General features: G+C 43.7%; 1 protein-coding gene across 2 annotated transcripts in view; it reads left to right on the top strand.

The window, feature by feature from the left end:
* Positions 1 to 13,048, top strand: part of slc7a9 (solute carrier family 7 member 9) — a 71,307-nt gene that overhangs the window by 31,823 nt on the left and 26,436 nt on the right. The window contains exons 4-7 of one of the 2 annotated variants that reach the window (XM_048547216.1): positions 1,510 to 1,752; positions 3,234 to 3,359; positions 4,589 to 4,688; positions 4,928 to 4,972. In XM_048547216.1, the coding sequence (XP_048403173.1) occupies positions 1,510 to 1,752; positions 3,234 to 3,359; positions 4,589 to 4,688; positions 4,928 to 4,972 (514 nt within the window). The remainder of the gene's footprint in view (positions 1 to 1,509; positions 1,753 to 3,233; positions 3,360 to 4,588; positions 4,689 to 4,927; positions 4,973 to 13,048) is intronic. The other variant, XM_048547217.1, reaches the window with a different exon arrangement.

The following is a 13,048-nucleotide window of genomic DNA, read 5'->3' as shown; positions in this document are numbered from 1 at the left end:
ATCATAACAGTACATATCTGGATTTCAAGTCATTAGATGAGATGCCACAAATAGGTAATACAATGGCTCATGGAGTTGGGGTCATATAGTAGCATGAATAGAGGTTTGTGTAATGGATAAAAAACGGAGAATACGATAAATGGGAAAACTTCAAGTTGGCAGACTGTGAATAGTTGAATGTTATCAGTGTTGCGACCATAGCTATTTACAGTCAATGTCGATGGCATAAACAGAGACATACAGTCATGCATCTAAGTTTCCTGAAGACGTAGTTAGGTGTGGATGCAAACTTGGAAGAAGACACAGAAAGGCTCCTGACACAGCTAGATTCAGTGAGAAGGAAACGAGCCAGGAGGTGGGTTGCAAGCATAGAAGTGCAGATTATGATTTATAATAGCAAGTGAAACTTATAAGTGTTGACGTTTGGAGACACTTGGGTGCACTTGTACATGGAACACAGAAAAATAGTGTGCAAGTTCAGTAAAGAAATTGGAAAGGCAAATGATGCATTTCCAGTTGAAGTAAAATGTTTGGTGTATAGGAGTAAAGAAGTCTTACTATAATTACATAGGGTTTTGATGAGACCACACTGAGAATATTGCATATAACTGGTCTTCATATTTGAGAAACAATGTATTTGCATTAGAGACACTAAAGCAAAATTCCAATAGATTAGTCTCTGGGATGAGAAGATTGTCCTGTCATGGCTGAGTAAATTAGCCCTATTCTCCTAGAGTTTGGAAGAATGAGAGCTGGTCTCACTGAAACATGCCAGGTAATGAAGGGGCGTGACAGGGTAGGTACAGAAACGCTCTTTGCACTGACTGGGCAATTTAGAACAAAGGGAACTAGGAGTCAATCATTTAAGTCTGAGATGAGAAGGCTTCTTCATTCAGGGGGCTTTTAAACTTTTGAATTCCCTACATTAGAGGGTTGTGAGTGCTTCCTCATCGACTGTTTTAGAGCTAAGGTGGAAAGATTAAAAAATGAAAACTGAAAGGCAGCACAGTGGCATAGTGGTTAGCACTGCAGCCTCACAGTGCCAGGAACATGGGTTTGAGCCCATCCTTGGGTGAATGTGTAGAGTTTGCATATTCTCCCACCCTGTCTGAGTGGGTTTCTACCTGGTGATCTGGTTTCTTCATACAGTCCAAAGATGTGCAGGTTAGGTGGATTGGCCATATTAAATGTGGGTTTACAAAGTGTGGATGGGATGGTCTTCAGATGAGCGGAACAGATTTGATGGGCTGAATAGCATCTATCTGCACTGTGGGGATTCTATGACTTTATGTTTGGTCTCTCAAGAAATCAAGCGGAGTATGTGGGAGAGTGAAGACCAAGGTCAGCAATGTTCATATTGAGCCACAGATCAATGGGATGTTTCTATTTCTTACACTCTTGTGTTCACAACTTGAAGAATTTGAATTAATCTCAAATATATCCTTGGAGACTCATCTTGTAGATACAGTGATGCAAAATGCTCTGATGGTACTTTTCTTGTTTTGCTAGGTGCACTGTGTTATGTCGACTTGGGAACAATGATCACAAAATCAGGAGGGGAATATTCATATCTCCTGGAAGCTTTTGGCCCAATTCCTGCATTCCTGTATTCATGGATGTGTATTGTTGTTGTAAAACCTTCTTCATTTGCTATAATCTGTCTGAGTTTTGCAGACTATGCAGCCACACCCTTCTATCCTGGCTGTAAGCCCCCACAGATTGTCATCAAATGCCTTGCCGCAGTTGCAATTAGTAAGTATTATTATTATTCATATTCCTCAAACATATATAATTGCTTCTAATTTTATGACTAAAGATCCTGGTGGAACATTGAGCCAAAATTTAACACTAAGACACTTAATAAGCAAGTACCATTAAAGATCAAAATGGTCAAAGAGGTATGTTAAAAAGGGTATTCTAAAGGAAGACTTGGCTGTGGCAGACGAATGATGTCCTGGTAGAATATTTTAGGTCATATTGATAGAGGTGTTTCTTGGGAATGTAGATCGGGGAATGATGATTAGCTGTGAGGCAGCAAGATGATAGCCACATACGGATCACAGTAAAATCTGAAAGTGGCAGAGGAAAGATATACAGCCCAGGAGAGTGAAGCTGTGGTCAGGAATGACTGTAGTTGATACTGAAAAACAATTATGTCTTCATTTAATACTGCTTAGTTTAATATTATTTTGCTTTAATATCAATGACTTATTTGGGCTGGTAACCTTGTTGAATGACATGAGATTAATTTTAAAGTAATTTATCTAACCCAGTGGTGCCATTTTGGCTTGGCCTCTCCTGTGCTCTGAATGAAGAAGGCTCTCTGTGCCCTAGCCTTTCAACAGATAACCACTCCTAGTGCTCAGCCTTCTGACCGCTCCACATTCTTGACTTTCCAACTTGCAGCCTCACCTCATGGCCAACCCTGTGAAGTTAGAGGCTGAGACACTGATGATTAAAGTCTGCACTAGGGACTCTTTGCAGCACTCTTCAGGTTCCTCACTGCCTGCTTGAGCCATTGCTTACTCTTTGTCTTGTCATAACTACTGCCTGAGAGCACCTTTTTTAAGCACAAGTTGGGTGGTTTCTACTGGCTGCTAACATCGCCAGGGTCCACTTGAACATGATGGAGCTGCTCCATCTGACCTGACTGCATACCTCAATCTTCTTCCCCCTCCTTTCAGTTGGTGTGAGTCATGACTGGGGATGATAGCTTGGCCATACTTATATCACTGAGTAAAGTAGAATTATGTGATTGGATCATACAAACCCTACAGTGTAGAAACCAGCCCTCTGGCCCAACAAGTCCATCCTGATTCCCCAGAGCATCCCACACAGACTCATCCCCCAGTTAACCGACTTAATGTTCCTCCCTGAACACTACGGCAATTTAGCATGGCCAATCCACCTAGCCTGCACTTCCTTGGACTGTGGGAGGAAACTGGAGCACACAGAGGAAACCCACGCAGACACAGGGAGAATCTGCAAACTCCACACAGACAGGCGCCCGAAGTTGGAACTGAGCCCAGGCCCCTGGTGCTGTGAGACAGCAGTGCTAACCACTGAGTCAGCAAACATTCAAGACAGACTTTAATTTTGCTGTCTTCCATCTATGGGTTTAGATATATTCTAGGATGAAACATTTCATACTTTAGTTAATTCTTTGAGATTGCTAAATGCGGAATTGTCAGTCTTTTTTGGTGATTATTGATTTTTTCAATGATCTTTTTCAGTGTTAATCACATTGTTGAACTCGATTAGTGTCAAACTGGCTAGCTACGTTCAGAACTTTTTAACTGCTGCCAAATTGATCATTATTGCTGTCATCATTGTGGCTGGGATTGTTCTACTCGCACAAGGTGGGATGTTACTGATGTCTGACAATGAATATCAATAGGAAGTTGCATTAAATGCCCAATCTTAGATTAAATTTAATATTGTTCTTATCAGATTTACCTGTAACTTTTTTTTTAAAATGTCTCTTCATCTCTGGGTCTTAAGTTTCAAGACTTTAATTTTGCTGTCCTGGTTTATTCAATGTTACTTGTGATCATTATAACAGAGAGGTTTGCATTTAAAATTACTCAATTAGAGCTTTCTCTGGACTTTAGAGAAATATCTAACTTTTCACATCATTTATGAAAATTTTATTGGAATAACTTGATATAAAATATTTCAGTGTTTAACTCAAGGACGGAGTATTGGCTACATATATGGATTAAAGTCTCAAACTATGAAAGGTTTAGGTTCTACTCAGAATAAAATTTTTCAATATCAAAGGTTGCCAGTAAATAATTTGCCAATCAGTACTTTAACAATGGTCACTTTAAATAATGAAACATCTGATTATTTATTCCTCATTTTGGTTATTATTTGGCTAATTTTTCAAAGTTAAAGTTGTATCTGCATGTCATTATTACAGCAACACCAATTGCAAGTGCATTGCATTCCATTTTTAACAAACATAATTTGGCTGGATAATTGGGTGACTGAGAAGAAAGCTTCCTAAAATAATGTATAATGTAATAAAGTAATATCAAAGGGTGCCTGTAAATAATTTGCCAATTAGTCCTTTAAATATGGATAGTATTCAGGCTGTGATTAACAGATGTAGGCTATTATTGGACAATTAAATAAATACTTGAATGTACATAGTACCATAACATTAAAATCTTAAAACAGATACCTTTTGGAATGCAGTGACCATGGTCATAAAGGCCAAAGTCGTAATCATTCTGCAACAAGAGAGACCAGGTTTTTAATGCAGTATTGGATAAATGAAATATGTTGGCCAGGATATCGTTCTTACTCTGCTTCAAGTAGTGACTGGTATGCTGTTTTAAAAACTTACTTCTTAAACAAACAGAGGCATTTTAAAATGTATTCTCTGGTTGTAGGTAATACAGGCAAAGTTGCTTGATTGCCCATCCTCTGTTCCCCTGTGAAGGTGGTGGTGCTGGGCCTTGTAGTTATGATCACTTTTCAAATACCTTAAAGTGACGTTATTTGTGACTGACTAAGAAATACCATGACCTCATCAGTCAAACATATAAAGTAACAATTATGTAATGCACATTCTCCTCTGCAGGAAATACAGAGAACTTTAAAAATTCCTTTGATGGAGCTCAAACCTCCTTTGGTTCTATTAGTTTGGCATTTTATAATGGACTTTGGTCTTATGATGGATGGTAAGAGACTGTCTAATTGCTTTTGGTTTTCTATCTTGTTATATGATTCAATGGATAATGCCTATATATTAAAAGTTTAACTAAAATATATGGAATCCTTGCTATCAAATGTAGATGCTCGAAAGTTTGTAATTATTTTTGGAAGCACACAAAATACTTAAAGGAATCTGGCACAGTAAATCAATTTCATTTGATGTTGGTACTAATATGTACACTGTGCTTACATCTGGCCTTTCTAGGAATCAGCTCAACTTTATCACAGAGGAATTGAAGAATCCCTACAGGTAGGAAAATCCTATGGTTTTGCATTCAAAACACAAATATATTTGGGTCCGTCACCACCAATCAATATTAATAACATGAAATGTTTTGCATTTTCAGCATATAATCAGGGTTGGCAGTACTAAAGAGATAATGGAACTGCAGATGCTGGAGAATCCAAGATATTAAAATGTGAAGCTGGATGAACACAGCAGGCCAAGCAGCATCTCAGGAGCACAAAAGCTGACGTTTCGGGCCTAGACCCTTCATCAGAGAGGGGGATGGGGAGTGGGAACTGGAATAAATAGGGAGAGAGGGGGAGGCGGACTGAAGATGGAGAGAAAAGAAGATAGGTGGAGAGAGTGTAGGTGGGGAGGTAGGTAGGTAGGAACAGCAACTCATATTCCATCTGGGAACCCTGCAGCCTAATGGTATCAATGTGGACTTCACCAGTTTCAAAATCTCCCCTTCCCCTACTGCATCCCTAAACCAGCCCAGTTCGTCCCCTCCCCCCACTGCACCACACAACCAGCCCAGCTCTTCCCCCCCACCCACTGCATCCCAAAACCAGTCCAACCTGTCTCTGCCTCCCTAACCGGTTCTTCCTCTCACCCATCCCTTCCTCCCACCCCAAGCCGCACCCCCAGCTACCTACTAACCTCATCCCACCTCCTTGACCTGTCCGTCTTCCCTGGACTGACCTATCCCCTCCCTACCTCCCCACCTACACTCTCTCCACCTATCTTCTTTACTCTCCATCTTCGGTCCGCCTCCCCCTCTCTCCCTATTTATTCCAGTTCCCTCTCCCCATCCCCCTCTCTGATGAAGGGTCTAGGCCCGAAACGTCAGCTTTTGTGCTCCTGAGATGCTGCTGGGCCTGCTGTGTTCATCCAGCCTCACATTTTATTATCTTGGCAGTACTAAAGGAGTGTTTATAGATTCAGCAAAATGTTAAACAATTAATTAAATGTTTGTAGCCAGCCCAACGCAGCTGACTAACAGTAACCAGTGCCTCAACGTTTGACCAGAGAAAGAACATGATATTAAAGCAGCTACTCTGTCATTGGATTTTGTAGAGGCATCATGGGTGATAACTTCTGTATAGATTTGAGATGTCTGCTATATATTGACCATGTGTCCAACATATTTGGAAAGCGACATTACTGGTGAGTGGACCATCGGCTTGGTGCTGAGTTTCATGCACTGGCACAGTGGTAAGGATGTTGAATTCCTTATGTATGCCTTGATAAAAAGAGACTCCCAAAGTATGAGAATTGATGATTCATATTTAGTGGCATACCTTGGATCTTCATTGTCAGGGGACCATAATGTTTGACACAAGCGGGCTGTTGGAAACCACTTTCTTAAAGATGTTCATTCTAAGGTGCATTCTCTCACGTGACTCCATTAATGCACAGCAGGCAGATGTTGGGAATTCACCTTCTTAACCATCTGGAGCAGTGAGGGACATGCCATATCTGAGTGGGGGTGAGGGTGGGATGGGCGGTACAAAGTCATGGTCATTGAAGAGGAGGAGGGATTGTGGCAGGAAGAATGGATTTTGGAGGCTCCCACACTTCCTCAACCAGGCTGAGTACCTGACAATGAGGTACCCTGCCCTAGGATTCTTTAGGGACATGTGTATGAGCAGAGAGAGAATCGCACCCCGGTACTGCAAGATGTATCTTTGTTTTATGTACATTTAAAGTTATTTTTATCTTTATCTCTGAAGTATCATTTGCCTGTCAATTCATTTTTAATTTGCTTTGGTTTTGATTAACGTTAAAGTAAAAATCACAAATAATGGTAACGTGTTTATAATTTCTTCAGTTGAGGGTCATTTGGTAAATTTAATTACAATCACTTTCTGGGGTACAATATTAAAAGTAACAAAATGACAGCATCACTCTGTCAAAGAGAACACTTCAGACTTACACAAAATACATAAGTTATAATGCAGAAGTTAAAGGAGAGACTTTTTTTACACTGGCTTTATGCACAGATATGCCACACAAGTACAATTTAATCAGCTTCCAACTTGGAAAAAATAAGTTATTACATAGGAGTTAGAAATGAGAGGAATAGAACATAGAACATAGAACAGCACAGCATGGTACAAGCCCTTCAACCCATGATGTTGTGCCAAACTTTTACCCTAAACCTAAGGTCTATCTAACCTCCACCCCTACAATATACTATCATCCATATGCCTATCTAATAGCCCCTTAAGTGCCCCTAATGAGGCTGACTCTACTACCCTCTCCAGCAATACATTCCACGCTCCTACCATGCTCTGAGTAAAGAATCTACCTCTGACGTCTCCCCTGTATCTACCTCTACTCACTTTAAAACTATGCCCCCTCGTAATGGCTACCTCCACCCTGGCTGTCCACTCTATTTATACCTCTGATCATTTTGTGTACCTCTATCAAGTCACCTCTCATCCTTCATCGTTCTAAAGAGAAAAGCCCTAACGCTCTCAACCTTTCCTCATAAGACCTTCCCTCAATTCCAAGTAACATCCTGGTGAATCTCCTCTGCACCTTTTCCAATGCTTCCACATCTTTCCTGTAATGAGGCGACCAGAACTGGACACAATTCTCCAGATGTGGCCAAACCAGGCTTTTGTATGTCTGGAGCATAACTTCACAGATCTTGAACTCTATCCCTCCAATAATGAAAGCTAACACACCATAGGCCTTCTTAAGAACTCTATCCACCTGGGTGGCAGCTTTCAGAGAACTGTGAACATGAATCCCAAGATCCCTCTGCTCCTCTACACTGCCAAAAATCTTTCTGTTAACCCTGTAAACTGCTTTCAAGTTTGTCCTCCCAAAATGAATCATCTCACACTTTTCAGGGTTAATCTCCATCTGCCACTTCTCAGCCCAGCTCTGCATTCTATCAATGTCCCTCTGTAACCTAAAACAGCCCTTCACACTGTCCACAATGCAACCCACCTTCGTATTATCCACAAACTTGTTAATCCATCCTTCCACGCCTTCATCCAAATCATTTACAAAAATCACAAATAGAAGAGGACCCAGAACTGATCCTTATGGTACATCACTCGTAACTGAGCACCATGTTGAATATTTTCTGTCTACTGCCACCCTTTGTCTTCAAAGGGTCAGCCAATTCTAAATCCAATCTGGCATATTTCTCCCTATCCCATGCCTCCTTACCTTCTGCATGAGCCTACCATGGGGAACCTAATCAAACGCCTTACTTAAATCCATGTATACCACATCCACTGCTCTACCTTCATCCATGGGTTTGGCCACTTCTTCAAAGAATTCAGTAAGGTTTGTGAGGCATGATCTACCCCTCACAAATCCATGCTGACTATCATGAATCAAACTGTGCCTATCCAAGTGATCATTAATCCTGTCTCTCAGAGACCTTTCCAATAATTTGCCCACCATTGAAGTAAGACTAACTGGTCTGTAATTTTGGGGGTTATCCCTATTCCCTTTTTTGAACAAGGGAATGATGTTTACCTCTCCCCAAACTTCCAGCACTATACCTGTGGACAGCGAGGATGAAAAGATCATTGCCAAAGGCCCTGCCATCTTTTCCCTAGCTTGCCATAGAATCCTTGGGTAAATCCCGTCAGGCCCCAGGGGGTTTATCTATTTTCAACTTCTTCAGACTTCCTAACACATCTACCTTACTAACGCCGAGCTCCTCTAGCCTACCTGCCTGTTTCACACTGTCCTCCTCTACAACTAGGCCCCTCTCAGTTGTGAATACCGAAGAAAAGTATTCATTAAGGACCTGTCCTATCTCTTTAGGTTCCGTGCACAAATTCCCTTTACAAGGATTGGACGTACCCTTTCTCTGGTCATTCTCTTATTCCACACGTACGTGTAAAAAGCCTTGGAGATTTTCTTGATCCTATCTGCCGAGGTTTTCTCATGCCCCATTATAGCCCTCCTAAGCTTTTCCTTCAGCTCCTTCCTGGATAACTTGTATCCCCCTAGAGCCTTTTCCGTTCCTTGTTTCCTAAACCTTATATAAGCCTCCTTCTTCCTCTTATGTTCGACCTCTCTTGAGAACCATGGCATTTTCCCTGCCTGCTAGGGACAAACATATCGAGCACACGCAGTATGGATTCATTAAACAATCTCCACATTTCTATAGTGCTCTTCCCTGACAGCATCTGTTCCCAATTTATGTTACCCACTCTTGCCTAACTGAATTGTAATTACCCTTCCCCCAATTATAAACCTTACTCTGCTGTATGTACCTATCCTTTTCCATGACTATTGCAGAAGTAACAGAGTTATGATCACTACCACCAAAATGCTCTTATTGGCCAAGCACCAAATCCAAAGTGGCCTCTCCTCGTGTTAGTCTATCTATATACTGTGTCAGGAATCCTTCCTGAATGTACTGGACAAAATTCGCTCCATCTAACCTGTTACAACTAAAATGTTTCCAATCAATATTTGGAAAGTTGAAGTCACCCATGACTACAACCCTGTGACTTCTGTACCCTTCCAGTATCTGCCTCCCAATCTGCTCCTCTACTTCTCTGGAACTATTAGGGGGTCTGTTTTAAAAAAAAAACCTCCAACAAAGTGATCACTCCTTTCTTGCTCTGGACCTCAACCCAAACTGACTCTCTAGACGTATCATTCTCAAACTGCCTTTCAGTAGCTGCTATACCATCCCTGACTAGCAATGCCACTCCCCCACCTCTTTTTCCACTCTCCCTTTTTCTTTTAAAGCATCTAAGTCCCAGAACTTCCAAAAACCATTCCTCTCCCTGAGTCACGCAAACTTCTGTAATGGCCACAACATCATAGTTCCAAATACCGACCCATGCTCTGAGTTCATCCGTCTTATTTCTGATACTTCTAGCACTGAAGTATACATACCTCAAACCATCTGTGTCCTCAATCACACTTCATCGACCGCATTTCTTTATTAACAACCTCACTCCCTGTTGTGTCCATTGGAAGGCTGAATACCTCATCCTCTGAATTACAAACCTGGTTCCGCACCCCCTGCCAAACTAGTTTAAACCATCCCGTACAGCTCGAGCAAAACTCCCTCCCAGGATAATGGGAACTGCAGATGCTGGAGAATCCAAGATAATAAAATGTGAGGCTGGATGAATACAGCAGGCCCAGCAGCATCTCAGGAGCACAAAAGCTGACGTTTCGGGCCTAGACCCTTCATCAGAGAGGGGGATGGGGTGAGGGTTCTGGAATAAATAGGGAGAGAGGGGAAAGCGGACCGAAGATGGAGAGAAAAGAGGATAGGTGGAGAGGGGAGTATAGGTGGAGAAGTAGGGAGGGGATAGGTCAGTCCAGGGAAGACGGACAGGTTAAGGTGGTGGGATGAGGTTAGTAGGTAGGAGACGGAGGTGTGGCTTGGGGAGGGAGGAAGGGATGGGTGAGAGGAAGAACAGGTTAGGGAGGCAGAGACAGGTTGGACTGGTTTTGGGATGCAGTGGGTGGAGGGGAAGAGCTGGGCTGGTTGTGTGGTGCAGTGGGGGGAGGGGGCGAACTGGGCTGGTTTTGGGATGCGGTGGGGGAAGGGGAGATTTTGAAGCTGGCGAAGTCCACATTGATACCATTGGGCTGCAGGGTTCCCAAGCGGAATATAAGTTGCTGTTCCTGCAGCCTTCGGGTGGCATCAATGTGGCACTGCAGGAGGCCCATGATGGACATGTCATCTAAAGAATGGGAGGGGGAGTGGAAATGGTTTGCGACTGGGAGGTGCAGTTGTTTATTGCGAACCGAGCGGAGGTGTTCTGCAAAGCGGTCCCCAAGCCTCCGCTTGGTTTCCTCAATGTAGAGGAGGCCACACCGGATACAATGGATACAATATACCACATTGGCATATGTGCAGGTGAACCTCTGCTTAATATGGAAAGTCATCTTTGGGCCTGGGATAGGGGTGAGGGAGGAGGTGTGGAGGCAAGTGTAGCATTTCCTGCGGTTGCAGGGGAAGGTGCCGGGTGTGGTGGGGTTGGAGAGCAGTGTGGAACGAACAAGGGAGTCACGGAGAGAGTGGTCTCCGACACTTCGATCATCTACAATCCGACCCCACCCCCCAAGACATTTTTCCATCCCCACCCTTGTCTGCTTTCCAGAGAGAACACCTCCGCTCAGTTCGCAATAAACAACTGCACCTCCCAGTCGCAAACCATTTCCACTCCCCCTCCCATTCTTCAGACGACATGTCCATCATGGGCCTCCTGCAGTGCCACAAGGATGCCACCTGAAGGTTGCAGGAACAGCAACTCATATTCCGCTTGGGAACCCTGCAGCCCAATGGTATCAATGTAGATTTCACCAGCTTCAAAATCTCCCGTTCCCCCACCGCATCCCAAAACCAGCCCAGTTCATCCCCTCCCCCCACTGCACCACACAACCAGCCCAGCTCTTCCCCTCCACCCACTGCATCCCAAAACCAATCCAACCTGACTCTGCCTCCCTAACCTGTTCTTCCTCTCACCCATCCCTTCCTCCCTCCCCAAGCCGCACCTCCATCTCCTACCTACTAACCTCATCCCGCCTCCTTGACCTGTCCATCTTCCCTGGACTGACCTATCCCCTCCCTACCTCCCCACCTATCCTCTTTTCTCTCCATCTTCGGTCCGCTTTCCCCTCTCTCCCTATTTATTCCAGAACCCTCACCCCATCCCCCTCTCTGATGAAGGGTCTAGGCCCGAAACTTCAGCTTTTGTGCTCCTGAGATGCTGCTGGGCCTGCTGTGTTCATCCAGCCTCACATTTTATTATCCCTCCCAGGATACTTGTGCCCTTCTCGTTCAGGTGCAACCTGTCCTAATGTAAAGGTCCCACCTTCCCCCAGGATGTGCTCCAATTATCTACATAATGGAAGCCGTCCCTCCTACACCAGCCTTGTAGGCGTGTGTTTAGCTGCACTCTCTTCCTAGTTCTTAACTTGTTATCACGTGGCAGTGGTCGTAATCCAGAGATAACTACCCTGTTTGTACTGGACTTCAGCTTCCAACCTAACTCCCTGTACTTGTTTTATACATTCTCAGTCCTTTTTTTTACTTTTGTTATATGTACTGATGTGTACCATGACTGCTAGCTGCTCACCCTCCCCATTAAGCATCTTGAAGACACGATCTGAGACATCACAGACCCTGGCACCCGGGAGGCAACATACCATCCGTTCATCTTGTTTGCATCCACAGAACTGTCTGTCTGTGCTTCTTACTACTGAATCCCCCACTGCATTTGCTCTCCTATTCTCCCCGCTTCCCTTTTGTGCCAGAGGGCTAGGCTCAGTACCAGAGACCTGTCTCCTAAGGCCTTCCCCTGGTAGATCATTACCCCCAACAACATACAAAATGGTATACTTATTATTGAGGGGAACAGCCACAGGGGATCCCTGCACTGTATGCCTATTCCCTTTCCCCACCCTGACAGTCACCCAGCTGCCTTTTTCCTGTACCTTGGCTGTGACCACCTCCCTATCACTTCTCTCTATCACCCCCTCAGCCTCCCGAATGATCCTGACTTCATCCGGCTCCAGCTCCAGCTCCAGTTCCCTAACACGGTTTTTGAGGAGCTGGAGTTGGGCGCACTTCTCGCAGGTAAAGTCAGAGAAGACACCAGCAGTGACCCTTACCTCCCATATCCTGCAAGAGGAGCATGCAACTGCCCTAGCTTCCATTCCCTCTACTCTAGGTTTCCAGAAGAATAAAAAAATGCCTTACCTTACTGGCCCTCCACACAGTCTTTCTTTTTGGTTGGAGGAGGAGGATGGGTAGGAGACACCATACATGTAGTGCTTCAGGTTTAGCCAATGCCCGAATATATCAGTTCCTTACTGGCTCATCTGTTTGTCACTGTGAGCATGATTTTGCGGAATAATATCTGCAGAGAGGCAATCACTTTGATGGAGCTTCAGGACAAACCTACGCCAGCCTGACAATCATCCATTAAGAATTACACTCTGTTTTCTGCCATTCAGCCAATTTTGTAACTATGTTGTGACTGTCTCTTTTATTCCATTAGCTCTAGCTTTGCATGTAAGGCTGTTGTGTGGCACTTTATCAAGTACTTCGTAGAAACACATGTACATAGTATATCACTAGTACTGCCCTGG

The sequence above is a fragment of the Stegostoma tigrinum genome, chromosome 16 (assembly GCF_030684315.1).
Source record: "Stegostoma tigrinum isolate sSteTig4 chromosome 16, sSteTig4.hap1, whole genome shotgun sequence".
Lineage (NCBI taxonomy): Eukaryota > Metazoa > Chordata > Chondrichthyes > Orectolobiformes > Stegostomatidae > Stegostoma > Stegostoma tigrinum.
This window is presented reverse-complemented; position numbering and strand designations above follow the sequence as displayed.